This window comes from Melospiza melodia, chromosome 1 (assembly GCF_035770615.1).
Source record: "Melospiza melodia melodia isolate bMelMel2 chromosome 1, bMelMel2.pri, whole genome shotgun sequence".
Lineage (NCBI taxonomy): Eukaryota > Metazoa > Chordata > Aves > Passeriformes > Passerellidae > Melospiza > Melospiza melodia.
The window spans coordinates 47902306-47930101 of record NC_086194.1 but is presented as its reverse complement, the minus strand read 5'-3'; the positions used below and the strand labels follow the sequence as shown (position 1 = coordinate 47930101).

The 27796-nt window shown below is 37.6% G+C and overlaps 1 protein-coding gene across 2 annotated transcripts; it reads right to left on the bottom strand.

Annotated features, from left to right (window-relative positions):
- Positions 1 to 683: 683 nt before the first annotated feature.
- On the bottom strand, positions 684 to 27555 carry ANLN (anillin, actin binding protein). Of its 2 annotated transcripts, XM_063156965.1 has the most exons (25): positions 27523 to 27555; positions 23222 to 23375; positions 22567 to 22851; positions 21818 to 22164; positions 20903 to 21125; positions 19802 to 19995; positions 19557 to 19664; positions 18965 to 19085; positions 17996 to 18112; positions 17232 to 17458; positions 16550 to 16701; positions 16097 to 16244; positions 15292 to 15427; positions 14795 to 14977; positions 14084 to 14210; positions 13239 to 13287; positions 13104 to 13160; positions 11665 to 11703; positions 11293 to 11314; positions 10159 to 10271; positions 8429 to 8482; positions 5530 to 5616; positions 3914 to 4021; positions 2402 to 2574; positions 684 to 2069 (listed from the first exon to the last, which is right to left on the bottom strand). In XM_063156965.1, exons 1-25 carry the CDS (start codon positions 27538 to 27540, stop codon positions 1946 to 1948), a joined length of 3366 nt encoding a protein of 1121 aa, XP_063013035.1. In that variant the 5' UTR covers positions 27541 to 27555; the 3' UTR covers positions 684 to 1945. The 2 variants fall into 2 exon arrangements, with proteins under 2 accessions (XP_063013035.1, XP_063013045.1); XM_063156975.1 differs by lacking the exon at positions 8429 to 8482.
- Between the last annotated feature and the right edge of the window lie 241 nt (positions 27556 to 27796).

Genomic DNA, 27796 nt, shown 5'->3' with positions numbered 1-27796 from the left:
TGCTCCAATTATGGAAAAACTGCGTAAGCATTATTGCAAACTTTCACCACAAAGCCTTAAAAGAGCAAAGGAACATGGGAGGGGAGGAGGCAGCACCCAGCAGTGCCAGCCAGGAAATCCACAAGCACAGGCTTCCTGCTAAGCTTGCATCCCATGTTTCTGCTGGCTGCAGGAGCCCATGGGCTCACCACTCATGTGCCCAGAAGTCACCACACAGGTCAGCTTCTCTAACTTAACACCACCTCTAGCACTTCATACCTTTTCCTTTAGGAGGAGAACTGCTTCCTGGGCAATGAACAAATGCAGATTGATTTCAACAAGGGATAATAGTCCAATTGGCCTAAATAAAAATGTTCCCTTGAATGTCATCCAGTTCTGTTCTTAACACCTTTCTGTGGACTTATTTCATACTTCAAAAATTAATGGTTTTTAACACTCCCTTGGGAGTTTAACAAGAGAGCCTACCACACATCCACTGCTGAAATTTGCTCTTGCACAAGGACAATCTGGCTTCTCACTACAAAATTCAGCTAGCTGTGTCCAAGGCTTCACATTATCAAGTGGAATTCTGGGATACATGTACAGAATAGAATCCTTCCTTAAACACTCTGTGGAGTCCAGCTTTTCTTCAGCCTACAAATTAGTATCTCAAATTGCATAGATGACATTATGAAAAAAGCAGGGAGGGTTTTTACTTTTTATTTTAAACGAATAAAATAAATCTCAATACATAGTTTGGAAATATTTAAAGACATCAGAAAAGGAGATTTAAAAGCACGTACAAAAGGGGCAGGATGAAAACAGTATAAGGTAACAGAATTTAGTGTTTCAAGTGTGAATATATAACAGCAATAGCAATCTTAAATTTTCCACTACTGCATTCCTAGTGAAGTAATGAGCTGGAATTTCAATACGCTCAGTGAAAAGCCACAAAACCTGCAAGTTTTAACTGAGAAATGTTGCCATTTTCATGATGAGTCTGAAGTACTGCTTTTATATGCTTTGTGGACACATATATCAAGGGGAGGAAGACCCATTTTTTCAGCCAGAGGAGTATTAGTTGGTACACAGCAGCTTTGTAAATCTTATCATTAAACAAAACAAAAAAAGGGCACTTTTACTACCTATTAACCTATTCCTGGTTCTCAAATGGAGAACTCTAGCTTGTGAAAACCACAAGTCCCAGGAAATATTGATGTATACAACCATAAACCTAAATTTTTCTGTCTGATTATTTTTTATATAACATTCCTAACAAAAATATTCAAGACCTTCCATTTCTATCAAAGTGCAATATACTGCATACTTAATTCCACACCTGCAAATCACATAGTGTACACACCATGCACTTATCCACACTAGTCTGTATAGGAAATTGCAAAAGTAGTATGAATATGTTGTGCATGTTTTGTTCTGACCACAAGGACGCTGGACAAGCAGAATTATCTATACTGCATGTTGTAGAATAAAATTAACTAGTTATTTCTATGCCTGATCATTACAAAAGAACCCCAACAAATGCTACAACATTAGATATTGTGCTTCAGCAGCATTCTTGTTAAGAGTATTTTGAACTGTTGCTTCTTTCAGGGAGCTGAGTTATTTGGAAAGCTTGTCTTTCACTAGCTAGTGCCCCCCTTACTGCCCTGAAGTGTGATTTCCTGCAATAATTTAGTTGTTTGAAAAAGAGAATGCACCTAGCTAGAAGACTTCCAAAAAAGGAGTTATATAAATATTTAGCACATTTAGAAACAGGTAATTGCTTCCTACCATACTCAAAACTAGGAACTAAGAAGGTTTTAAAATTTTTTAAGTGAAATAAAAATACTGCATAACATAGTCCTGTATAATGTTAAATACTCTCTCAAACTTAAAGCATAAGTGACCCAGAGGACTTCCAACATTTTCATTTAAATTCTTTTCTTGTGTAGTTCCCTTCCCAAGTTTAAAGCTTTCCAGAAGGTTTGTAGCAGGCATCAGGCTGCCACATGCGAAGGTCAATGAGGACTTGGTTGAGCTTTTGCATCCAAAGGTTACGCTCTTCTTTAGTGTCAGCAGACAGCCAGTTCCTAGAAGGCAAGGAACCCTATGGATTATTCTCCACCTCCAATTAGTTATTAGGACAAAAGTCAAGCTGATCAACCACAGAAGCCCAGAAGAAATAGTAGGGTTAAAAATTAAGTCAAACATTCCACCATCCTGCTACCAAGTCACCTGGCATTTCCACTTCTAGAAAGCAGTTAAGATTAAAAGTGAACAAAACAGTTCAAGTGCCACCCAAAACCTCAGCATTTAAATGACCTTTGCATCATTATGACAAAGTTGTCAAGCTCCTATGTTACAACAACTATCACATGAGGTAAAATACCCTCCCACAACCTCCATGATTTTACGCACTCACTTTGTAACACAGAGTGTGTCTCTGCATTGGCTGACAAGGGTCTCTCTGTCATCTTCTCTCTGAGGTCGGACAGTTATTAGTTCAAAAGTGTTGGGACGAGCACAGAACTCCCTGTTGGCAGGTTCAATCTGATGATTTGTGCAGTTAGCCAAGTTTATCCGGCCCAAAGGATGCTGAAAGTGAAATCAGTTCACCAGTCAAGAGCACTGCAATCAAGAGTAATTCTGAACAACATATTAAGTGAACACACCTTCTCTCAGTGAGTTACTCCATACAAAAAGGTGATATATGTGCAGCTGTAAGAAATTTATTTGAAAAAAATCCCATGATTTAATGTAATCATGGACTAATACTGATATTTCTGGGTGACATCTATCTCTGCACAATGGAACAGATATAGTGGGGGCAAGGGGATGCATTTAGTAAGTTTAATATTTTTGTAGATCACCAAAATACAGCTGACTCACTCTCTCTGAAAAATAGTGAAACAAGTCTAGAAAATTTTCCAGAACAATCTGCAAAACAAACCAAAGCTTCTTGCTTGCAGACAAAAGCAAAATAGGAACCTTCTTCTTGCTTAACTTTTTTTTTTTACTATCTTGTCTTACAGTAGGCAAAGATTTTTCCCTCTCTCCTGGCAAGGGAATAAAGTACATTGATATATTTTGGCAATGTCAACTATCAGCATATGGTGTTCCTCTGTTAGCAGGGAAGAAACTAAACTCAGGCATCTGGATTGGCATAGAAGTCCCAAAAGGACCAGAGTTTGCCACGGAGCTTGGGAAAGAAAATGTTCTGCCACTAAACAAGAAAGTGTTTAATGGTAAATAACTTCAGTGAATCAGAAAAACCCTCTTGGAAAGCAGTCTTTAAAAGAACCTGGAAACAATTTAGTGCACTGCAGGAACACACTAAGGAGACAAGAAGGTTCACCTCAGTGACAGATGAACCTCTGATTTGTCTCATTAGCCCAACAAGAACTTAGTTTTCTGTGAGAACCATTTAAGAAGCACCAGTTCCAGCTACAGTGTGGAGCTGCAAGAAGACAAGGACTTCAAATAAGGTAGTCAAATGAGATAGTTCTGCAATATAAAAGGTTGGCCACTCTAATTTTTTACCATATTAAGTGTTAGTTATCATTTTGTCTAAAACTTTAGGCAACTAGATACAGTCTGCTTATTAAGCTGTACAAGTCCAATCAATTTCAACTCAATAATTAGTGATTTGATGAGCACAGTGGAAAGCCTTAAGACTAAAGGGGAAATAAAATATGGATCTCCCATCACTTTCCCCCCTTTCCTACTAGACAGGGAAGTCAGTTTCTAAGTTTGCCATGATTTAGGTCAGCTTTATGAAGAAAAGTCTCCTCCATTCCCCAAGGTTCCCCAAGGAAGCTTTAGGAACTTGAATCCCACCAGTCTAAAGCCTAAACATTACTGTCCTTAACAATGAACAACTATTTGTGTAGGGCACTACAGAACTGTAGACTTAAGCTTTACAAGACAGCATTACCTTTCTTTTCTCATCATCTGGGTATGTCCAATAGGAGATACAATTTCCAGACAGCACACACCAGCGCCTATGCCACGCTCCAAATCCACTGACATCTTCAAACATGGTCTTAAAAACAAAAAATTAAATGGGGTAACTTTGTACCTAGAGCTTGGTCTGTATTTGACTATTTTTCTACCAGAATGGTTCTGCAAGTGCAACCCTTCATAGCACTAAATGAAAGAGAAGGAAAAAAAATTATACTGAGAGAGGCTTCTATTCAGACAGTGTATTTATTTTCCAGATGGTCTAGAAAATTAGCTCACACTATCATTCTCAGGTGTGCAGCCTTTTGCTAAAAGGCACCTATAATTGTGGTTTAAAATTACGAGATTTTCATGTTGATGGTGACAAGCAGTCCCATTATTTTAAGGTAAAGAACGGTTATTTCTAGTATATGCAATACAAATGTTTCCTAAAATGTGTTCAAAAAACAATTTATTACTATTAGATATTTGAGTAATTTTTGACTTAAAATCAGGATTAAAAAGCATGCAGCTATTCAAGAAGCCACTCAAGAAAGTTTAGTCAGTTCAAAGGAAATTAGAAATTGATTTTTAAATGTTTGTGTTGGCAGTTCTTTTATTGGATGCTGGATTTCATCCATTTCAAGCCTCATTTCCTTAGAACTGGAATGCATAGTTTAGTATCTGACTTCTATTCCTGCTACCTCTTGAACTTACACAGAACTTTTTTCCCAATTAAAGTGTGTATTGTGATTCTCACTCTTCACAATTCAGACTCTAATTTTCAGTGGTGCAGGGAGTTTCCAAACCCTTACTCTGAAGAAATCCAGTATGCATGTACATCATTCTTCAGGTTTTACATATTGTATAGCAGAAGCAAAGATGGACTTTCTCAAATTAGTACATAGAAACATGGGACAGCAAATACCATAAGCATGTGAAATGTTTGCACCTAATGAAATCTGTTCAACTTCAATTAAGTAAAGGGAAAGGAGACAGAAAGCAGTGTTTGAAAAGAGTCTAAAGAAATCGTGATTTCTGGAAACACCAAAATAAAAGCAAGTGTTAATGCTTCATTTTCATAGCACATTTACTGCCATCTTGTGGACACTTCAACAGTCCCAGCTCCTAGGCCCAAGTATCAGCTGCATTTTCTAGGTCCAGTTTTAGAGAGATTGGAACAAGATTTTTCTCCAAAAACATACTGTTGTTTCTTTGTAATTTAGAAAAGCTGTGAACACAGTGGAAAAAGATGCAATCTTTTGTGTTTATTAAACACACACAAAAAGAGTCCTGTAAAATTTTTTTGTCATTGAAATGAAAATCTCATCTACCAAAGATTTTAGAAAGAGAAGGTTAACTGAAGTTCAAAATAATAAATAATCACATGTTTAGAAGAGAGATACACAAACTCTTAAAAGGTAGCCTTAACTTACACATGTTTAGAAGAGAAACTAAAAACCATTTGTGGTCTGGTTCAGAGATTTAAAAAAAAAAAAATCAAGCCAGTTTTTAGCTTTAAACACAGGTGAGACATTAAAAAATTACTATGTTATTAGGACCTGTAATTTCCAAGGCAGGAGTTTGAAGTGAATACAGTAAACACCTTACCAAAAACCCTTTCTCCTCCACTGAAGAGTCCACTTGGCATTTCAACTTCAGATATATATGACCTTCCAAAGGAGACAAAAAGGGAACCTGCAAAATGTAAAACAATCATTTAATTTTGACATCTCTCAACTAAGTCTTACCAGTTCAAGCAAGCCACCTGCACCAAGATGTTAGCACTGTCTTGTTCTTAGGACCTTCAGCCAGAAAGAAGCAGTCAGTCAGACTCAAGCAAGACAGTAATAATCACTTTTGGTTTCAAGTTCATTTAGAAGCTTTCCAATAATTATTTATTAGTTTGCTCATCAGGATATAGATATATAAACATGCACTCTAGCTATGAAAACAGGCTCTTCAAGCATGGTTAGAAACAACAGAAGGCACCAGTCCACACTTTTCAAGCTTCTGCCTCAGTTTGACACCAAGTTGTTTGGAAAATACCAAAGCTCACCAAAGTGAGCTTAAACAGGAATGGTACTTGGATACCATAAGCATTTTTGGCAGATACTGATGTAGTACTGCCTACTCAGATAAATCTTTACATAAAAGAAAACCTAGAAAGGGGAGAAATAATGAAAACAGTTCTCAACTAGCATTCAAGGTGTTAAAGACATGTGTTAAGTAATTTCTAACAGAAAAGGTTCCTAGTCCTATTTTTGCCACTGGGAAAAAAAAAAACCAAAAGAAAGCTTCATTACCGTATCAGAGGTCAATTAAACAGCCATTTGACAGCCAAGAGTTTTGAGGAAGAGCATGCAAAGGTCTGCCTTTGAGCTTTCCTCAATCCCTCCAAACATAATGCCTCATTACGTTGACTACTCCATGAAATCACATCACTTCTTTTTTTCCCCCCCTCACTGAGGCAAAGAGCTGATTCAACAAGCAAATGATGACCTGCACAGCATTCTACAAACCGTATTTTATTGCTAATATGAATAAGCAACACTGCTAAGAATCTTGAAAAGAAATTGACAAAAAATTCAGAAACACTCATCTTTTGTATTACTAGAAAAACCAGGAAGGTCAATACTGCCACTCAAATACAAATAAAGAACTGTTTGCAAGGGAATAGGCACAGGCACGTGTACACAGTAACAAAATAGCTTTCAGAACTATGAAATCAACACCATTCAAATGGAACTAAATTTTGCTAGTAGTTAAGATGAACAGGAGTAACCCTCAGTAGTTAAAAGTGCTCATCTGTGGGCCTCAGTGAGTCCTGCAGAGCACCAAAATAGGTGTTGTGGTTAGAAATTGATCACCTTTGAATTGCAGACATCATGCAGCCTTCCTCCCAGACATAAGACACACATGCACAAACAGGTGATCAAATCATTTTCACAGGTCAGATCTACTCAACTAACACAGCATTAATGGCTTACTCCTGTACTCAACAGGAATATTATAGCACAAAAAATTCTAAGCATTAGGTAGGAGTCTCCATGACCACTTGAAAAGCAAATAATAGTGAAACACTTCTACGAAACAAAAAAAAAAGAAATCCAGGACTGATAAGACAACTATAACCCTACATGCTACACCAAGGAATAATGGCATATAACCCTAATAAAGCACAGTAACACCCATTTCTGAATTAGGGCCTCAAGAATATCTGGCCATTCCCCACTTCAGCTTTATGGTTTTTGCATCTCAATTAAGATTTACATCAGAAGAGAAGAATCCAATTTATGAAGTTTAGCAGTGAGGAACTGTGTGAGAGGCAAAGCAAAGAGGTTGTATAACAAACACAACACAGTTTTGCAGAGCCTACAACACCATTACTAATTACTAAAGCAGGTCTCAAAACACCCTCTTGTACACATAATGAGAAAATATTGAGTTCTAGTTAACAGTATATCTCTTTTATAAAGTTAAAGGTGATGGAAAGAAAGTTCGACAAATATCCAGCTAGATTAAAAGAAAACTAAAGCCCATGACTATGCTATCTTGCATTCTGATGTGGTCACGCAGGTATTTGCCATAGGAACACAGCTTACTGTCACAGAAGATTATCTGTAAAGGGTCTCAAGAGAACTCAAGCATTTGAAAAACTGTTTTTTTAGGAGACTTTTGATTAAAAATAGGAGATGATAGGCACTAAAAGTATCACTTGCTTAATTTTGAGAGGAAATATGAAAATTAATCTAAAACGCTTTCTTCTGCAGGACTCAAGTAAACTATTAACTAGATAAAACTATGTTCATAGGTTAAAGACAAATTATTTCTGTTAAGGATATCAATTCACATAATTTCTAAAGCCAAAACATACACCAAGCAAAAACATTTTAAAGGCACATTTGTGTACAAATAAGGACCTCATTTATTTGACATGCTTTGAAAATACTAAGCTTTTTGCTTAAAATGCCAAATGTCTTGCTATGTCTTGTCAGAACAAGGTTAGAATAAGAAGCAAGGTTACTTAGGTTCTGAGAGATTTTAATTTTCTTCAGCAGCAACAAGTTGAGTTAAACCAACATTTAGGCTGCCAGGCACTTTTCTCTGATTCTCTTATCAGCACAGCAGCTGATTCTGTGTTCTGTGTAGTTCATCAAGAAGCTGGCTCAAATTTCCTGACTATAAATCTTTAAGAAACACAACAATTTGTTCTGAAACAAGAAACAACCTCCTGTAATGACCAAGGAAGACAAGAGAAACATGCTAGTTAAGGAGCAACCTTAGGCAACCTAAATAACTGAGTTCCAGCAGCATGCTTATGAGACAAGGAGTAGAATTCTGCAAGTCTTAAAGGCTTCTAACATCTTGTGTTTAGTTAGTAAATCTTTGTAAGCACTTTCTCAGAAGAATTTTTTTAAAAGCTGCAAAAACAGCCAGACAGAAATAAGCAACATGCACTAGAAAGCATTTTCCTGTTTTAAGTTAGAAACTAAAGGATCATAGCAACCTTGTCCTGGAACATAAATCCCAACAGTTCTTTTTCCTCCCCTTCAAAATTTATCTAGGGAAAAAAGAAACATGCTCAATGCAATTAGTGTAAAGTTATAGTCTAGAAGAAAAAAGGAGACAGTTATACATGAGTATATTTTGGTCCTTTATACCCTGCATTTTAACAGTACATGAAGAGAGGAATGACACTCAAAAAAACCACTGTGGCATCAGTTTGTTCCATATCAGAAATACATGAAGCAACCAGCTGTTTGTACAGCCACAGGCCAAGTCAAAACTGAAATTTGGTAGTAATTTAACAAAGGTAGTAATGTAATTTACTGAGGTAGTAATTTAACAAAAAAAAAAAAACCCAAATAAATAATGAATAAGAATTCCCCTCTTTTCCAGATAACTATAAGACTGCATCTGCAAAAAATTAACTAAGTGATCGTTTTCCCAGAATTCTCTTTGAACATTGTGCTTTTGCTATATTTCACTAGTCCAGTCCAGTGTCCTGTCATGCAATGCAAACCAATGAAGTCCAAACCTAAACTGCTGAATATAATACAAAAGCTGATTCTATCATCTCCAAGAACAAGAGGTTTCCAATAAGGAAGCTACACACAAAGATTTCTACATATAGTTCTGGTTAAGAGGAACATTTATGCTGAAGAACCAAAGCTGCTACTTCTGAAATTCACCTAGTCAGTAACAACAGCAATTTAACCATTGTCCTGCCAGCTGTTTCAGTAAAGGAATCTGCTTCTATCTACAAAAAGTAAAACTTCTAAAATTCAAGATAGGATTATTGAGATATTTTGTTTTAAGACTTATACACAAACACAATTAGGTCTTGTTTTCTCATCTCTTATCAGAAGCTGAAATTACAATAATAATATTATTGCCATAAGACTTGATTGGCCAAAAAAAACAAAATTTTTCTTTTGCTGCTCTTGGGTAGCTAAAGCTGTGATTTAGTACTACCATAAACTGTAGTAACATTTGAACTAATTTAAACTAGCTTAGGATAGCTGCTGGCATAAACACCTATTAAAATAGGTTTTAGATATTAGATATTACAAGGTTAGAGATTGCAATGAATGTAAAAATGTATTTTTTAAACTTCTCATAGCAAAAGCCAATAAACATTCTGTTTAGACAAAGAACTGATGGCATAAAAGTCAATAAGAGTTCTAAAAAAAACCCTTAAGATAATTTGCTTCTACAAATTTAATTGGGATATGAAAGGAAAAACTGATGCTCCTAAATATATTCAAATAGCATTTTTTAGGTCAATTAAATGCAGAAAAAATCAAAAACTTCATTATCATTAAAACACACTTAATGCCTTCTTTAGTGATAACTGCAAGACTAGGAGCAACAACATGAAGACCACATATAGAAATGCCAACTGCATACATCAAATTTTTGTCAGTGAAAGCAAATTCATAATCAAATTCCTTTGTTATCTTTGCACAACCATATCTTATACTGACCTACAGAAATTAAAGAGCACCTGGCAGAGTAATGAAAGTCTCTCTTCATCTTAAAACAACATTTAATTCATATGATATGTAAGTAAAATCTATACAAAAATTGTTAATGTCTATATAAATAACCTATCTAGACACCATTATATATATTTCATTTCTAGGATGGTGCTTCTACCTGAAAAGTAAACCCACACTCTTATTTTTCTAGTAGCATGCAATTACCTTTGGATTAGCAACCAATAATTTCCATTACCTTGTCTAGTGCAAATTTGTTATTTCCCACAGAAGACAGCGATAACTTGTGGGATCCAACAAGGATGAAATTCGTACTGCGTATGGCATTTGGGCCACCTGGACTGGCCATGGCTGTGGAGAGAAGTTAAAGTGAAGTAAAGTCACACCAAAACACACAATCAGGATGCTGCAAGGCTTAAAAAAATGTACTTTATTTGCACTACTGCATGCATGCCCTGCTCAGTACTCCGTGAGAAATGCTCTTTGCAGTGCAGCCAAGCCCAGCAGCACATTGAGAGAATCTTGACACACGCCATTCCTCCTGAAAAGATCTTTTCTTTCAGAAACAAGGTTTGAAAACATCCACAAAGGAGAAAACTAAGCATTTTAAGTCTTGGAGGGATGGAGAGTGTGCTGGGGCACACTACAAGACACACATACCCTGCAGTAGGAATGTGACTTTTCTATCTCTTAACCTCTTCTCAAGTGACACAGTGCCATCTTCCAGAACTTGTACGCCTTTCCTTTGCACTTACACCATGAGAAACACACACTGCAGCTCAGGAATTTCACTAGTAGCAGCAGCATGATACACATTCCAGATTTAGTTCATGAGCTTCTATTGCTGCAATTCCTGCTAAAGCTAGCTCAAGTATCACATACTTCAGGTCAGATAAGTGTATAATGTTTTTATATACTTAGAAAAACACTTAGAGGTGCTGTTTTTCTCGACAGTCAAGAGTCAGAAATACATAAACAAGTTTATATATGCTTTCTATATATAAATATTTATAAAAAACACTACACACAAGCAAATTTCAGGATCTGTTCATATTTTCCAATTGTTCTGTATTACTTTGTTGATAGCAGACTCTAGTTCTCTACTTTTAAAATTTGAATTAAAGTTTGAATTCATACTTTCAGGAAAAAAAATGCAAACCATGGGTATCTGACACCAGATGTTAGTTCTGATTTTGTGAAGATATCTTCTGTTGAACATAATGGTAGCATAATAAGCACAGGGCCAGTTTCTGGGCTGGGAAATTTAGTGTTTACTTACTTACAAATTGTCATCTGTTACAAGTATTATTTACTGATATAGTAGTTTTGACAGCAAGTGTAGATTGGCATAAGATGTTTAGACTTTACTTACCTGGAGTAAGAAGGTTGCTTTTCTAGAAATAGAGAGAAATAAAAGCTTAGTGAAAAAGTACTTCTGACAGTTTCTACTGGAGACAAAGCCAAGGTAAAAAGAAATTAGATTTGAAATACTTTTAAAAACCCAATCAAATAGAAAAAAAATCGAAAAGAAAGTCCAAATAAATGTGTATTTCCAGCATTACATATGTAACAGAGCTGTTTCTTGAGCTGATGACTGAAAAATTTGGCAGAAAACTGGACAATTTATGGAGCCTTACATAAGCAACAGAAAGAATCTATTATGGGCACAGGCTTAATCTGTGAGAACATGTCCTTTGGAAGGGGGCATAGTCAGATCTTGTTACAATATTACGTTCATACTTACCGAGGTAATAGATGTTAATAATCTCTTTGGAGTAATAACCTACAAAAGAAGACAAGAAGACAAATGCTTTTGCTACTGCATTTGTCCAGCACATTAGCATGAGAACTAGACAGTGAAACTACTGAAGGCTTATCTCAAATTTTGAATTTGAGTACTCATTACTATGAGTAAGTCTTGGGTTTTGACTGGACATAATAGATCTCAGTGGAAGAAATGCTGCATAGCAAAGAAATAATTACTGCAGAAAAGTTAAGCAGAAAACCAATCTTAGTAGATGCTTTTACCTATGTAATGGGATTTCTAAGTTCCATTTGCTAAACTAAAGGTAAGAGCTAACAATAAAAGTAAGGATATGTTCAATATACTGCTGTTATACATCATTATTTTCAAGTTAAAATCTCAAAGTTTAGGTGAGACTGTATATTAAACACAAACTGGAGTTATGTACTTTTACTGAGGTTGAAAGACAAGTGTAAGTAGCTTATCAAAAAGCAGATATAGGATGCCACTGGCAAACCTATAACCTCATATCAGCAACTTACCCACAGTAGCATGAAATCATTCAATTTTAAGTAAAAATTCCATTAAACTACAGCACAGGAGAAGTGAACCCTGGTACTTGAAATTTTTATTAGAGAATAGGTGGGAGCTTTCACTGTGCCAAATCAAAGAATAAAGAAATTTCCTATTTCTGCTTGCAGCCACATGACTTAAGTACTCATTCCAGCTGTTTTAAAAGACAATCAAGTTTCTTGGTTTTACCAAGTGACAGATGATATGTCAAGAAGGAAATCAGACCTGAACCCACTAATTCACTGTGTGCTCTATTAGAATGAAAAGAAAAATACACACACACCCTCAAAAGCAACCCAAAATAAACAAACCACAAAAAAAAAAAAAAAAAACAAAAAAAACACCTCCAGAAAGGCTTGTTTAGGGTTACATATCTACATATATACTGAAAAAAGCACAAACACTTGATATGCACACCCTTATTAAAACAATGTTTACTTTAAAATGTAAGCATCTAGTGCTTATACTTAATACTGGGGAGAAAGAGGAGTTTTTACTTGATCAATAAAACTTTTAAGACAAATCAAACTCCAGGGTAGGGTGTATTGACTGGCATAGTTTAACTGAAGTGAAGAAAAAGGGCAATAAACCACTATTGAAGGCCCCACACCTAACAAATAAATGTCTGCAAAGCCCAGTATTTTGCAGAACTAGTAAGACTTCTTCCCCACCAATACATTTCAGACTCAACCAAGTGCTGCAGGTCCAATCTACTAATTGCTGTAGGTCTCCATAATCCATCTGTCATGGCAGATGTTCCAAAAAGGGAGTAAAAGCAAGCAACAGATTGTGTAAGACTATCAGTCAGTTTTGCTAGAGCACCTTCTGTTGAAACATTACATTACTGATTTTCAGGTTTCATTTACCTTAGATTTATTTGTCTTTTTCCTTTTATCAGTGCTTGTACCTTCTTTTCTCTGCACCTGTAAGGCAAAAAGGTATTGAGAAAGTACAGCACATCATTCTCCCTTACACCTCCTCTTCACAGGAACTATACATACCCAACTGTAAACTTCTATATTTATTTCAAAGTCATTTGACACATCATGCCTAAAGGGAAGAAGAAAAAACAAGTTAAACTAACTGAAGCAAAAAGGCTTTTGTTTTTGTTTGTGGTGGAGTTTTGGGGTTTTTTTTCATTTGTTTTGGTTGGTTTTGTTGGGTTTTAAAATTACTCTTTACTTCTTCCCTCCTTTTGCTCCTTATAACTTTCCAAGGAGCTTTTAGTGTATTGCTACTTAAAAATACTTTTTGGAACTCAGAAAAGGAGAGGAGATGACAAGAGGCAGATAATGTGCATCTACCATTTCTCAAATTGCACCCTCCCCTGTCACAGATTGGGTTTTTCGAGTAAATAGCTTTAAGTGAAAATTCCAGTACAGCTGAACTTCAAAAACAGAGTTTATTTATTTTGAAGACTTACTAGCAAACAGTCATTTGAACTCACAATGCCTTTTCAGCTGACATGTGAGAGTTGAAGTTATAGTTATAAGAGCACTATTTTCCCAGATACCAAAACCAAATAGCTATATAAAATGTTAGTTGGTGCAAAAGAGAAAAACACATCTCAGGCACAGCAATCCATCTGTCACTGCAGGTGTTCCAGGAAAGAACAAAAGCAGAAAATGCAAGAGATAAAATAGCTGATGGATGGTTGAATAAGTCTAGGTTGCTCTTTTGAGAGAAGTGCCTTCCAGCTATTTTTTGAAGGAGGAAATAGCTATACCACAAAATCTCTCCACACTTGGTTGCAGAATACGACATTCTCATAACTAAGACTATAAATGTTCTTATGCATGCTCCACCATCAGAGTTAAAACTGCTTCAAGAGTTTCTTTATACTTACATAGTAAACGTCGTAGTAAAAGTAAGAGCATCTCCATTCAGGGAGCTGGCAGTACTTGCTAATGGAGTTGCAACCATGTTTTCTGCTCCAGATCTCAGTATTATTACATAGTAGTAATTTCCTGCTTCTGTAAGCACACATCAGATGGTTTGGTTAGCCAGAGTAGTCCAAGTCTCTAAAAGAATTCTCAAGTACTGCATTGCTATTAAGCACATCTCTGTTTCACCCTTCTTAAAATATTTAGTTACATTTGAGACTTGCTTATAAACTTAATCTTAAAACAATTTTATTTTCTTTATGCTGTGTCTACTAGTAAAATTGTCTCCACAGGATTCATAGCAACTGCTTTACTGCCTGGGGCATCTCAGGCCAGACCTACACTAACCAGTGTGACAGATATTGTGTGAAAGGGGAGAGGAACTTTCAGTCAGGTCAGCAGATAATGTTACTTATTTATTTTACTTATTACTTATTTATTTTACTTAAGCCTGCCAGCTTAACCACAAATCAGCTTTCACTGAAACATTGAAAAGTTAGTCAGAAGCCGATGAACTGAATGCAATAGCTAAATTTTCATTACCCCTAGATTTCTGAGAACATCAAAGCAGAAGAACAAAAAAAAAAAAGCCCAAGGAGAATGAACCAGGAATACATGTTGGGAGAATGAGGAAGGAAGAGAAAAGAAATAAAGCTTTTGTTTGCTAGTTTTACCTGGCTTTTGAGCTGTACCACATACAAAGTCTGCTTTTAGAGGTAGACGCATTTCTGAAATGGAAACAGATCCCCTGGAGGGAGCAAATTCAGCGGATGTAGAAGCAGCTTTATTTCTTTTATTATGTGGTCCCTCACTCTTCAGTTTATTCAATTCTTCCAATAAAGCAGTTCTCTTCTCAGCTGCACAAAGAAATTAATTACAGTTCTACAGAAGAAAAAGTACTGAACAATTTTTTTCTGCCTTAAGTATGTAAAATGCAACTTATATTTCTATTACACTGTGAAATGATTAATATTTAAGGGTCAAGACAGATACAAAAATGTCCTCTTGCCTATAAAATGACCTGAGACAGAACAGATATTATCCTGTTCTTTTTTCCAGAAGAACTATTAATAAATGGCCACAATGTAACACAATATATGCATGAGGAAGAAATTATGAACCTTGTCGAAATGTTCATTATAAAGAATTGAATCTGAGTATAAAAACCTACTTGCAAAGAGAAGAAGTCTTTCTGCTTCTGCTTCTTCTTGTGACCCTTTTCCATGTTCCTCATCAAAACAGCAGTTCAGAGCTTGACTGGCTTGATAAATCACTGTCTGTTGCCTGTTGATCTCATTGTTCAATTCCTAGAGAAAACAAATAATAAAAACAATAATCAAGAAGAGAGCTCTAGTGCTGCATTCAAACAAGGAAATGTCTCTAGATGAGCCTTTTTGGGGGGCAAGGCTTCAAAAGAAAATCAGATCCTTTAAATAGCAAACTACAAAAGCCTCATAGTTAACCGTTACTTTGGCAAAAGAACACTGCAGCACAATTTTTTTTTATCTCAGAGGTATGGTGGGGAGTGAAAGACTCCAATATTGTATGTTCCATATCCCATCTAGTCTTCCTTTCACCAGGAGAAGCAGCGCTAAGCAGAAATTCAGCAATGGAGATTAGTGCAAACAAAGTACTAGTAAAGATCAGAATATTACCTACTGAAAGTAGGTTTTTACAAATTCTGCCTAATTCAAAGGCAGTGTTAAGACACTGATTCTCTGTGTTCTTATCAAAATAATGGCTTGTTCTCTCCAGACTTAATCTATAACATGATCCTTTTAAGTGAAGCATTAGCTGTTCAAATTATGCATCATCACCATCATTCCCTACCATAAGATATTTATGCAAAATAGAAATAACCTACCAACCTTATTTTGCAGTTCTAAGCAGTATGTTAACATCCTGGACATTCATGGGGGCAATTAAATTTGAAAACAGTAGATTAGAAAAATAATTTTCAGAAGCATATTAGGTACCTGCATTTTCTTTTTGATGTTGACTTGATCAGATGGGCCATTTCTTCTCATTTCTAGTCTGGAAGCCACATCTTCCTTGCGAACAATTATTTGCTTTATTGAAGGACGTTCTGTTTCCTTAAATCTTTGGGATCTGTATGCATCGACACTTTTGAAAAAGGAAACATCACAAAATGTTTCACAGGTGTGCAAAGCTCTTCTTAAAAGATACAGAGGCATGTATCATACATTGAAGTTTTCTAACTTGCTTAAATGGCTTTAAAGAAAGCATTTTAACAGCTGATTTTAAGTTTAAGCAACATGAAAGACTACACAATCTTTGATAAAGGCTGAGATCTTGCAAAAGAAGCTTAATTTGTAGTTTGAATGGTATGCATCATTAGAAGAGTTAAAAAAGCCAGTGTTTTAACTTGAACACTTACAGAATCAGGGGTGTTGGGTTGTGCTTATTACCTGTAAGGAAGATTGCGATCTTCCGACACAGAGCCAATACTGTCTCCAGATTCCGCCCTGGGAACTCTGGTCCTTTGGAACTTCTCAGACTTCAGACTGACATCACTGATACTGCTACCTTCCCCAGTCGACTTAGAAGGAGAACCAAAGGCCTGAGGAAAAGAAAACATATTACAGCTATCTGTTCACATAATACCACTACTACTAATAATAATCTGTTTTCTTTCTCCTTTATTTGTTGTACTTATAAACAGTAAATTTGCTTAATACTATTTAACAGATGATATTTTACAAGTACAGACATAGAGCAAGTTTATTTATTTAAGGACACTAACAGATTATTGAACTCAATGAGATGTCACCTTTAGCTTCCAAATCAGAGCAGTTACATAATTACTTAAGATTTTTCATCAGTGATCACTCCACTGAATGCATGTATACCACTGCAAGTCCAGTACTAGTAACAGGTTTAGCAGACCACTTGTTTAGCAGAGCATCCAATATGCTACACTATTTTCAGAGAAAAATAACTTAGCCTCATTACGCTCTCATTAGCAAAATACCATTTGAAACTTCTTTATTTGCACACATATCCTAATATTACAAAATATCACAGCTCACAAGCCAATTGGACACCTCTGTGTGATAAAAAAGCCCTTCCCCACCCTCCCTGAATTCTCACCTCTGAACCAACAGATTCCACTAGAGGGGTTAACAGAGACATTGATGAAATGTTCAGTGACTCCTCCTGCTCATCCTCATCACTTTCACCTTCCAGGCTCATGCTCATTTCTTTCTTCAGCTTTTCTATGTCTGGACCATCCTCTTGAAGAATTTCAAAAATCTCATTTATCACCTTTGAGCTATTCATCTCATCATCCACACGCATTTTGCCTTCATATACTTCATCTGAAGAGTGACATTTTAAAATATATTAGTAGCATCAAGACTGTCATTAAACAGAAGCAAACTTGTTTTGCCTTTCAAGCAAGCTTGATTAAAAAGCACTTTTTGCAGTTGGGCATATAGAACCTAAAAGCACCCTTCCATGGCTATTTTAATATACCACTTTTACATATATTGCATAATCAATGCAGAAAGGGAATATATAGATGCACAGTTTAGACAAATTTCAACCTTTTAGTTCAAATACATCTGAAACTTAACCGCAAGTCAAACACTAGGGCAGTTGTTTCTGTCCTTTTCCAATGAGCCTTGAATATGAGCTTTTTAATCTTCCTTGAAAACTTGAATGTCAAGAGGGAAGCTTCAGTATGATAACTGAAGCTTCCTAATTTGTTTTACATAAATCTCATTACAAAACACATGGGAATCAGAAAATGTTTTCATTTGAATTCATTGTTCAGACTTGAAGGTTATTGACACTGTCCTAGACAAGGGGCTATAGAGAGCTAAGTCCTCAATATTAGTCTACTCAATACAAACCTTTTGGTTTCTCATCAAGTTGTTCAAGTTTTGAGACAGACATTGCTTTTACAGGGCTCTTTGACTCTGCAGTCTTCAGAGGACTGGAGTTATCAGTCTCTTCACATTTAGAAGTGTCTAAGGGGTTTATAAAGAAAAGAAGTATTATGTCTAGCCTCTATTTTAGTTATTGAATTTTAGAAGTCCTACTGACAAAAAGACCACCAGATTAAATATTCCAGTTAGCCACATGTCAAAAAAACCCCATTAGAATACCCTCCACAACCTGTACACCTAGACTTCTATATTATAATCAGAAAATTGACACTGCAAGAAACAGTGCTGAAACCATAGCAGAGTGCAGACACTCATGAGCAAAAAGGGAAAATTTTAAAAAGACAAACAAAAAAATCCACTAAACAAACCACTGCATGCAAACCCAATTTTTCTAGAAGGACATTTGATAGATCTTTCAAGTGAACAGTCTACCGAGAGCGTTAACTAAGTTAGTTCACACTTTTTTCGCAGAGAGCTGAAGATGCTTCCACTCAGTAAGCGCCAGAAAGGATTCCAGGAGCACCTCACAATTCTTTTCAGGCGTCCTACCATAAGAATTAATATCACAAAAGGATACTGACAAGGGAAGAGTTTCCCCCCATTAGCTTCTTGTGGAAATTTGGTTACTCAGGTACAGGATAGACTAAATATGTAACTGACAATTCTCATTCACTTCCCTGCCCTTAACCTCCATTAAAGTTTGAAACATAGGTATACCCATTGAAAAACAAAAAGACAGTCTTGCCTTGCTATCCTTTCAAGTGGTACAAGAGTGCAAATACTACTATCATACAAGAAGATTTAAGATAACCTGTAACCAAAGGAGAGGTCCAGTTCCACACATCAGTGTTACTGGCCTCTTTCTCTGCTCATGAATATCAAGTGCAGTGCCCCGTCCAGCACTAGTCACAGGCAAACTATGGCGGTTCTCACCCGAAGACTCCACGCTGGGAGACTTTGCTGGCCTGTCACCTGCTGATGTGTCTTCTGAAGATCCAAGAGCAGAGGCATCTGAACTAGGAGGATGTTTTGGACTGGCCTGAGATTGGCTTTCCTGGCAAGAATAAAACCAGAATGCATTCAGGAGGTAACGTTAAAAGCAACCAAAAAACTACCAGAAAAAAATACATTTTACCATCTGCTAGGAAAAAGAGGTTGCCTATCCAATACCCTATTTATTTATCCAAGATATTTATCTGAAGGAGTAAATATTAAATATTTGCATGAGGAGCTCTTTTGCTTTTGCAGTTATAGAACATAAAACCCCCCACATTTATCATCAAAAAGTAAATAAGTCAATTGGCTCAAAGCAGTATCACTTATTTTGGTTGATTCTACAAGAGGTAAATAAACTAATAATTTGTTAATAATCAAACAAGTCACTAGACAAGTGGTCTTGCCAGCCCAAGCACTCCCAAAGCATAGGTTTTTATCCCTTATACACATCTTCACATCTAACTCTGTATTCAGAATATGTTAAAGCAATTCAAAGTATCATATTTTGATTGATGAGGTAACACATTACCATTTTAGCTTCTGGAAGCTTCCTCTTTGAACTGTCACTTTTCTCCGCACTCCACAGATTGCCCCTATCAAATCGGCCACGAAGGCATGCAAGTTCCCGTTCACGTTCCTAAACAAATGAAGGGAAATGGGAGAAAAGCTGACAGCCCTAAGGTGTCACAACACTTCAGATTCCTCAGCTAGGGGAACCAACAGTAATAACCTTCCCCAGGCTTATAAGCTAGTTATGAATGCAACAAGTCATACCTGTTTAAGCTGAAGCGCTAAACTGGCAGTAGAGGAATTTTCATTTTGTTTGAGAAGCCTCTCCTGGATTGTCCTTGTGTTTGGGGTAACAGTGGGCGTTCTGCACCCTGGAGTGTTCGTGGCAGGGCTGCGTGCACTACGCTCCTGACAGCGCTCCCCAAAGGGTTCCAGGAAGGGCTTAATTCCAGATCCCCCTACAAGAACAATTGTTTTGCCTTGAAAGAAACTCTCAATATTAAAGAAATCACTGCAATTTTGTATCCTGATGAAGGTTCCCAGTGAAGCAATTAAGCTGCCTCCTTTACAGCTCTTACTCCATTATACTTTATACAAACTGAACCTGAAATGCAAATCATAACAGTGATGTTAATAAAACAGTAAATCAAAGCAAGTAGATGTCTCTCTTTACTACAGTCTATATGTAATACATCAGTTATTTAAACTGGCTTGCCTTTTCCAAATTTCCTCTATAACCAGCCCCATTTCTTTCATAGAAATAAGCATTCTAGTGCATGAGGAGGATATGTTGTTTGGCATCCACCCTGCTTCACTGAGCTTATCTATTACTGTCAGCATATCTAAAACATGCTTTTCTGGCCATCATTTTTAAGAGTTCAAACTTCCAGGTTAAGAGTTCAAGAGTCCAGGTTTCTGACACAACAAGCGGTTGAATTAAAAACTGAGGATGTTCACTTGTTTTGACATCAATGCTACCACTGAAAATAAAGACACTGCAAAGTTAGAGCACCTATGTGGCAACAAGATTCTATTTCTTCTAAATATGCATATATCAAATGGATACATATAGCACCAAACAATCTGAAATAAATTTTGAATAGTCTCACTTAACATTTTAGGCTGCTTTTGTTCTTAAGAGTTACTAAAAACACATCTAAGAAAACATCCCATGCAAAATACAGAAGCTGTATAACTTAAAATAATTATCACAGAACTCATCAGCTTTTTATTCAACTTACAGCTGGAAATAGGTATTATCTGGTATGGTACCTTAAATTCTTTACTAGTATGTTGTTTTCAACACAGCACACATAGGCCTAATTTGAATGAATATTTATTTACTGAAGCCAGAAAACAGCCTACCTGGTGTTGTGGGTTTACCCTTAGGTTCAAGTTGCACATGTGTTCCTTTGACTGGCTCTGCTTTGGACTGAACTGGTTGAGGCAAAGCTGACTTGGCTGTTTGTGTACGCTCTTCAGCTTTCCGGGGACTGCAGGGATTCTCTGCCGGCCGTTGCTGTACTTCAGATTCTTTAGAACAGGGAGCAGTGACTCTTGAAGATTGCGTTAAAGAATTGTTTGGATCCTTAACAGGAGAAAAAAAAAATAAAAGATGAGACTTATGTTCTTATTCTCTCAAGAGGAAAAAGAATGAAAGCACTCTGCATAGCATACCATCACCTGATACACCTGTTCCTTCAACAAAAGAAAAAGCCAAGAACAAGTGTTAAGCTTTTAGTACTTTTTTTATCCAGTATTTCAAATTGTTTCGGCATTTGATGCTCTTGCCAGCTATTTTAAATACTATCCCACATTTCCCTAAACAAGAATGCACATGGCAGATATTGTCATGGCAGAAATTGCATAAATTGATCAATGAATGTCTGGTCCTACTTATTTCATCATTCTGATCGAGTCTTTGTACAGCAATAACATTCACAATTTCAGTCAATCAACTATATGAAGTTACAGAATGAAACCCAGTATCTCTGTAACAAGCCCCTTCTGATGGTCAAGAGCAGCAATCAAGTACATTGCCATCAACAAAACATATAAGTACTCTCATCTTTAAGTTGCAATAAAAGGAATTTTAAGCTGTTTCACATCTGCTATTAAAAAAAGGGCATCTGGGATTGCAATAAAGCAAAAGTTGTAAATAGACTAAGACTGCTCACACCAAATCTTTAAATTCAGATTAAACAGTTATGTGCTAACATTTTTATGCCCCAATACAATACTCAAATCAATTTTTAATCAGCAACTAAATCAGACACTCACCGCTCTCTTTGAGTTTGCTGGTTTATTAATAGAAGCCTCAACAAGCCTTTGAGAACAGGATGCAGCTTCCTGCTTTACACTGCTACTATTGATTCTAGCAGATGCTCCACTTGTAGTGGACAATTTGGATAAACAAGTAGTGCCAGGCTGTTCTTGTGCATTGTTTTGCTTTGCAGATGGATGACTTAGGTCATCTTCCCAGGAACCAATTGTAGCAGCAAGGTTAGCTAAACGGCCTCTCCTCCCAATAGGGGTTTCGCTTGCCAGGGCACTGGATGCCTGCTTAGGTGGAGAAACACACAGATCTTTTGACTGGAGAGGAGACAGAGGAACACATTCAGAGGGATCTGGAAAAAAGAAAACACATTAACTTTGCTAATAAATTATACTGAGATACATATAATTGTGTATATTGAGTTTATCAACAATTAGATGTTCCTGTCATCAACAGAATCAAACTACTAGCCCTAGAGGCACTGAGACTAAACAAATTAAAATTTTTTAATCAAGCAGTTTACTAATTTTATGTCAGTGTTGTGAGGAGCAAGGCATGAGAGTAGCAGAGAAAAATCAGCTTAATTTTAAGCTGTAGATAACAGCTTCAATATTTTGGGCCTGCCCTAGTATTGTCTTAGAATTCTTTAAAAAGACATTAATCTTCCCACAGACAACATTATCTCCTTCTAGCCAACATAATCATCAATGCAAACACTGAGAGACACCAATGGTGCTTAGCAAGTGAAACATACCCTCACTATCCCAGCAGCGCCGCTGCTCTGCCAACTTCTGCATACGTGTTTTGACTGAAAGGGCTGCAGGAGTTTCTGACTTGGAGTTTTGTTTTGCATTCTCAAGAGGCTGAACCAATGGAGCTCTGTTAGAAGCAGTTTCGTGTGGTTCTGAAGTCATCTGAGGAGAGTCATGGCTTGTGGAACTTGAAGGAACTGGCTGTACATTCTCTGAACTAGGAGCTTGAGTCTCCATATCATTAGGGCAGAGCCTTTTTGATGGTGATGGCTTTGTATCTGGTTTTACTGGACAGGTCAGAGATTCAAACAAATTAGTATTCAAACAATCTAAAATATTTTCCAACAACACATAACAGCAGTACAAATAAAGTTATGATTTATGAATACTCTGATATGCTTCCCAAAAAAATGCACTTCCCAAATCTACCAAGCACAAGGCACTCTCTTTACATTACACAATTATTTCTAAATAGCTTACTAATGACTTGGCACATCTGCTCTCAGGTCCAGCTAAACACAAACTAGCCCTAGTGGCCAAGTAACTGCATCCATCACTGTTTAGTAGAAGATAAATGTTCAGTGTTTTCACTTTCCCTTTGGAAAAAATGATGAGACTGGTATCAAAACAATCTTTATTAAACATGCCACTAAATACCTTCGTCACTGGGAAGAGGTGCCTGGTTACCAGTTTCTGCCAAAGGCTCTCTGGCCCTCTTGGTCTGCATTGTGGGTCTCGCCCCCATCTTCGGCCGCTCTGCCATTTTCCTCTGCAGGTTCTCTCGCCTGGCACGGGTTCTTTCAAGGAGTTTCTGAGTGGTCAATAAGTCATGTGTTACCAGACATTGCAGTGTGTTAACTGGTAACAGCTCAGAGTAAAAGATGATGGAATTCTGTTTAGCATAGGTAGGCAGTAGGTTCCAAATTTCAGTCCTTAAATCAACTATTGCCTCCAACTAGCTTGGCACTGAAAGAAAATCAGGCTAAAGAGACAGGAGCAATGGCAAAATCAAAAAAGAGGGGCTCCTATAGACCACAAAGTCATCAGAAATATTTGAAAGGTTTGGTTTTTTTAAATCCTGAATCATCACATGACAATCTTGATCTGTCAAGTCTTGCTAGCAGCGTTTTCTGACACATTGCTAAAGCATCTGGTCACGTCACCTGACTGGCAGTGGCCCTCTAACAAAATAAACAACATTGAAGCAATTGTCAAGAGGCCATAAAAAAGTTCAACAAATAAAAGCGTGGCCGTCAATATTAAAAAAAATTGTTATTACACCTTCTAAATCAAAAGGTGACTTTCTTTGCCTCAAGCTTAAATTTTAAGACTAGACTGATATTATACCTAGCTATATTATGGTAAATAGCCTGTTTATTAAGATATCTCTATACAGAAAAACATATAAAGAGATACCAATTAAGCTATATAACATTCTTTTTCATTTTCTACTCATTGGAAATTTGAGTACCCTAATTATACTCCATATAAAATAGCTGTTTTAGTAAGTGTTCCACACTAGTACAAAGTGATTCCTTACAGTATTCAGTTTTAAAAGGTTTGTTTGTTTTAAATATAGCATTTGCAAGTCATTATCACTCAGTTTGATCACATCTAAAGGATACTTAATGACTCTTTTGATCTAGGTTTTAAGGTTGAGACAAGAAATTGTGCAATTGAACTAATGCCCTTTAAAGGGAAGCATATAAACTGCAGTTGTTTGGTGGCACATAAATTATTGCGAGAACTGTGCCAGCCATTATCTGTCCTGTTGCACAGCAATTAAATACACATTTGACATTTTTAACTGTCTAAGGCTGAAGTCTTAAACAATGTTCTATTGTAGGGCAACACAGGACAAATAGAATGTCAATCTCAACAGTTTTTTTGTGACAACAAATCTCAGCATTGCTATTTTTCACAGAAGAGGGGGAATTTGGAAAAAAAAAATCCCAAACCCAAAATATATGAAATGCATGAATGCCTTCAATGCAGTTTCCATGCTAGTTGTGCCCAAAAGTCAACATTCCTTAGTTCCAAAATGCAAAGAGAGGGATACTAAGTGCACGTAGTGCCCACATTAAAAAAAATCCTAAAGGCAATTTAAATTAACAGCTCTTCTTGCAAAAAGTTGAATATGTCTTATAACAGTATTCCTACAGTTCTATTCAAATAGAGGCACATTCCTTTCTGTTTTGTTAGCTGAGCAAGAGAGTTTCAGTTGTTACATATGAGATGTCACTTCCCAAGAATGCATGCCTCTGTTGTTCAGCTCCAGCTCCTATTGGCTTCTTGCATCTCAAATTTTCCATCCAACCGCCATAACTCCAACGGTGCTGTTACACACGATGAGTAAGCCACACTCCACAACCTGAGGCTTACTTCCAAGTTCATCAACAGGGTGTTTTCTACAAGTACATTCTCCAGTTGTTCTGATGACAACGTTTCAGAGTATCATAGAAGTTGAAACTCCTAGAATATACTGAGCTGGAAGGGATCCACTAGAAGTCCAGCTCCTCACCCTGCACAGAGCAGCCCCAAAAATCACATGAGTGTGAGACCATTACCTATCTTGTTACATGAAGGAATCTGAGGACTACAATGTCAAAGTGGATTACTGTGTCACAAAAGCACTTTCTAAAAATCAGAAAAAATCTTCCCACCTCAAATGTTAACGGGCAACTTCAGTTTTTCAAAAGTATATATCAAAGATACTTAGGCCCATATATAATCACACATAATTATGTTCGTAAACAAGAATTTGCTCTAATTACCCTGCTTTACTAGCAGAATAGAGCAAAGGGAGCTATTGAAGAACAGTTAACTTCAAATCTCACATTTGCAAATTTTCCCCAAACAACCGCATCACTTATTTCATTGCTCATCCTCCATGCTAGGAAATCATCGTCGCTTCTATGAATGGTAAAAACTACTTCAAAGTACAAAATAACCTAGACTATTTCTAACATCCCATAGTAACAAACATAAACCCTTTTGTGCAAGAAAGTTGAATTATAAAATCAGCTATGAATGGAGTCACAAATAGTATGTTCATTGTGATTCTGAGAATGCATCCCCTGTACCATCTCCTCAGTACAATCTGTATTAATAATTTGGTTGAGATTCAGAAGGTTATCAGCTTTTTTTGCAAGATTAATCAAAAGAAACCTCATTTCGGAGCTGTTTTGAAAGCATTCCACTGAATCTTACACCAAGATTCATTTGAGCTTAAATTCATTGAGACACAGACAAAATTTGGTACTACAAAGTGATCAGCAGACACTTAACAGTATGCTTCATCCAATTAAGGCTCAAATTATTAGGTTTTACATAATCAACACTTAGAGTGCCTCACCAGGTCCCTGCAAGTAACAGAGTATGGTAATGTGTAGACAAAGATTATTTGAAAGCAGTTAACCTAAAGGAAGGTTATATTAAAAGAAAAAAAAAAATAGCAACACAAACCACAGAACATAAATACTTGAAATACGTGGTAAATTTCTTTTCACAGAACTTTGGGAACAGTTGCTAAACTTCAATACTAGGACACTAATACTGGTCAAAACTGTGCACAACAGTGGAATGTCTTCCACAGCAGAAATATTCTTGATAAGGTGACTTTTTATGCACCCTGCAATACTGGCTAACACTTGAATGAAGTTTACTCTGCAGAGTGGCCTCACCGTTGGTCATTTTCAAAGTCAGCTATGTACAAGAAGGGCGTGTACAGGTTGGAATATCTCCCAGCATGCAAAACCATTTTAAATTTGATTCAGTAGTCCAGACCTGAAGTTTATTTAAGACAAGCTGGATCATGTCACTCACTACCAATTAAGGAAGGAGGTTTTAGATGTTTACACTTCACAAGGCTTTACATGGAAATATGCCTTGGCATAACACATTCAGTAAATCTGTTCAGATCAACACCTTATGTTCATTTTTAAAAATCAGATCTGTGCAGTCACCTGTTCTGGGCTCTCAAATTATCTAAGGAATGTCAGTTTGATAAACAGATTGTTTACAAGGGGAGGAGAGAGTATTTCCTCAGTGTATGCGATTTGAATTTTTTTTCAGGTAGTTCAGGTTTTAATTACACAAGCTGTGGATTGAAGGCCCTTTTTACTATGACATTTCTCAAAGCAGCCACAGGACAGCTCTAAAACTACACCTCTGACATGAAATCAGAGTAAACATAGCATCTTTAAGAAACTTTCAGCCTTCATACAGATTCAAGGTGGCAAATTCCTCTTTTTGCTGTAATTTTGCTTCTCTAAAACTTAAGCACAAAGCCAATTCACTCTAACAACTAACAGAGGAAAAAGAGGAACTGTGCCTGCCAAAGAAAGTGACCAATCACAAGTGGCAGTCGTGCCATATAGTATATAGGAGACCATTTTTTATCAGATGGTCTCCTCTTTGGATAGATTTTTGATGCTTTATGTATGATTTATGACCTTTAGGTATGGCAGACACAGAGTGTCAACAGCGCTCCCGTCTGCTGCCGGGTCCCTTCCGTCCCCGCTGGGAGTCTTATCTGCCCGACGCGCATGGAAGGCAAACTCCCGGCTTGGGAAGGGCCTCTCCTCCGCAAACCCTCGCGCCTATCGGCCCTGCTCTGTCCTCTCCCGGCGGGATCTGACACAGCCACAGCCCGAGCGGCTGCAGGAGCGGAGGCACCGGCAGGAGCGGGGCTCCAGGGCCGGGGCAGCGAGGGTCTCCCCGCCGCAGAGGGTCGCTGCAAGCGCGCAGATCCCCCCCGAGCGGGGATGAGGGTGGCTGACAGGGCTCAGCCGGGAGCAACTATCCCGAACCGAGAGCGCGGCGCAAGGAGCAGCTCCCTCCCTTCGGACCCCAACCGGCCCCTTCCCTGCGCCGTGTCCCCGCGGTCCCGAACACTGACAACTCGCCCCCTCCCCAGCTGACGGCCTGGGGGAGGCCGGGCCCGGCCGAGCCCTCACCTCGGTGAACGGGTCCATTGCTGTGCCGGCGCCCGCGCAGGGTCCGCTCTGCCAAGGCCGCCCGTGAGCGGCCGAACCTCGCCCCAACCGCTGCCGGGATTTGAATTTCAGCGCCCGCCGCGCGCAGGAACCACGGGAAGAGGGGGCGGCACCCGCGCGCGGGCGCTGATTGACAGGAGCGCCGCCCAATCCGGCTGCAGGCGGCTGCGCGGCGCCCGCCCGGGGAGCTGAGGGGCGCGGCGGCGGCGCGGGAGGGCGAGCCGGCATTCCCGGC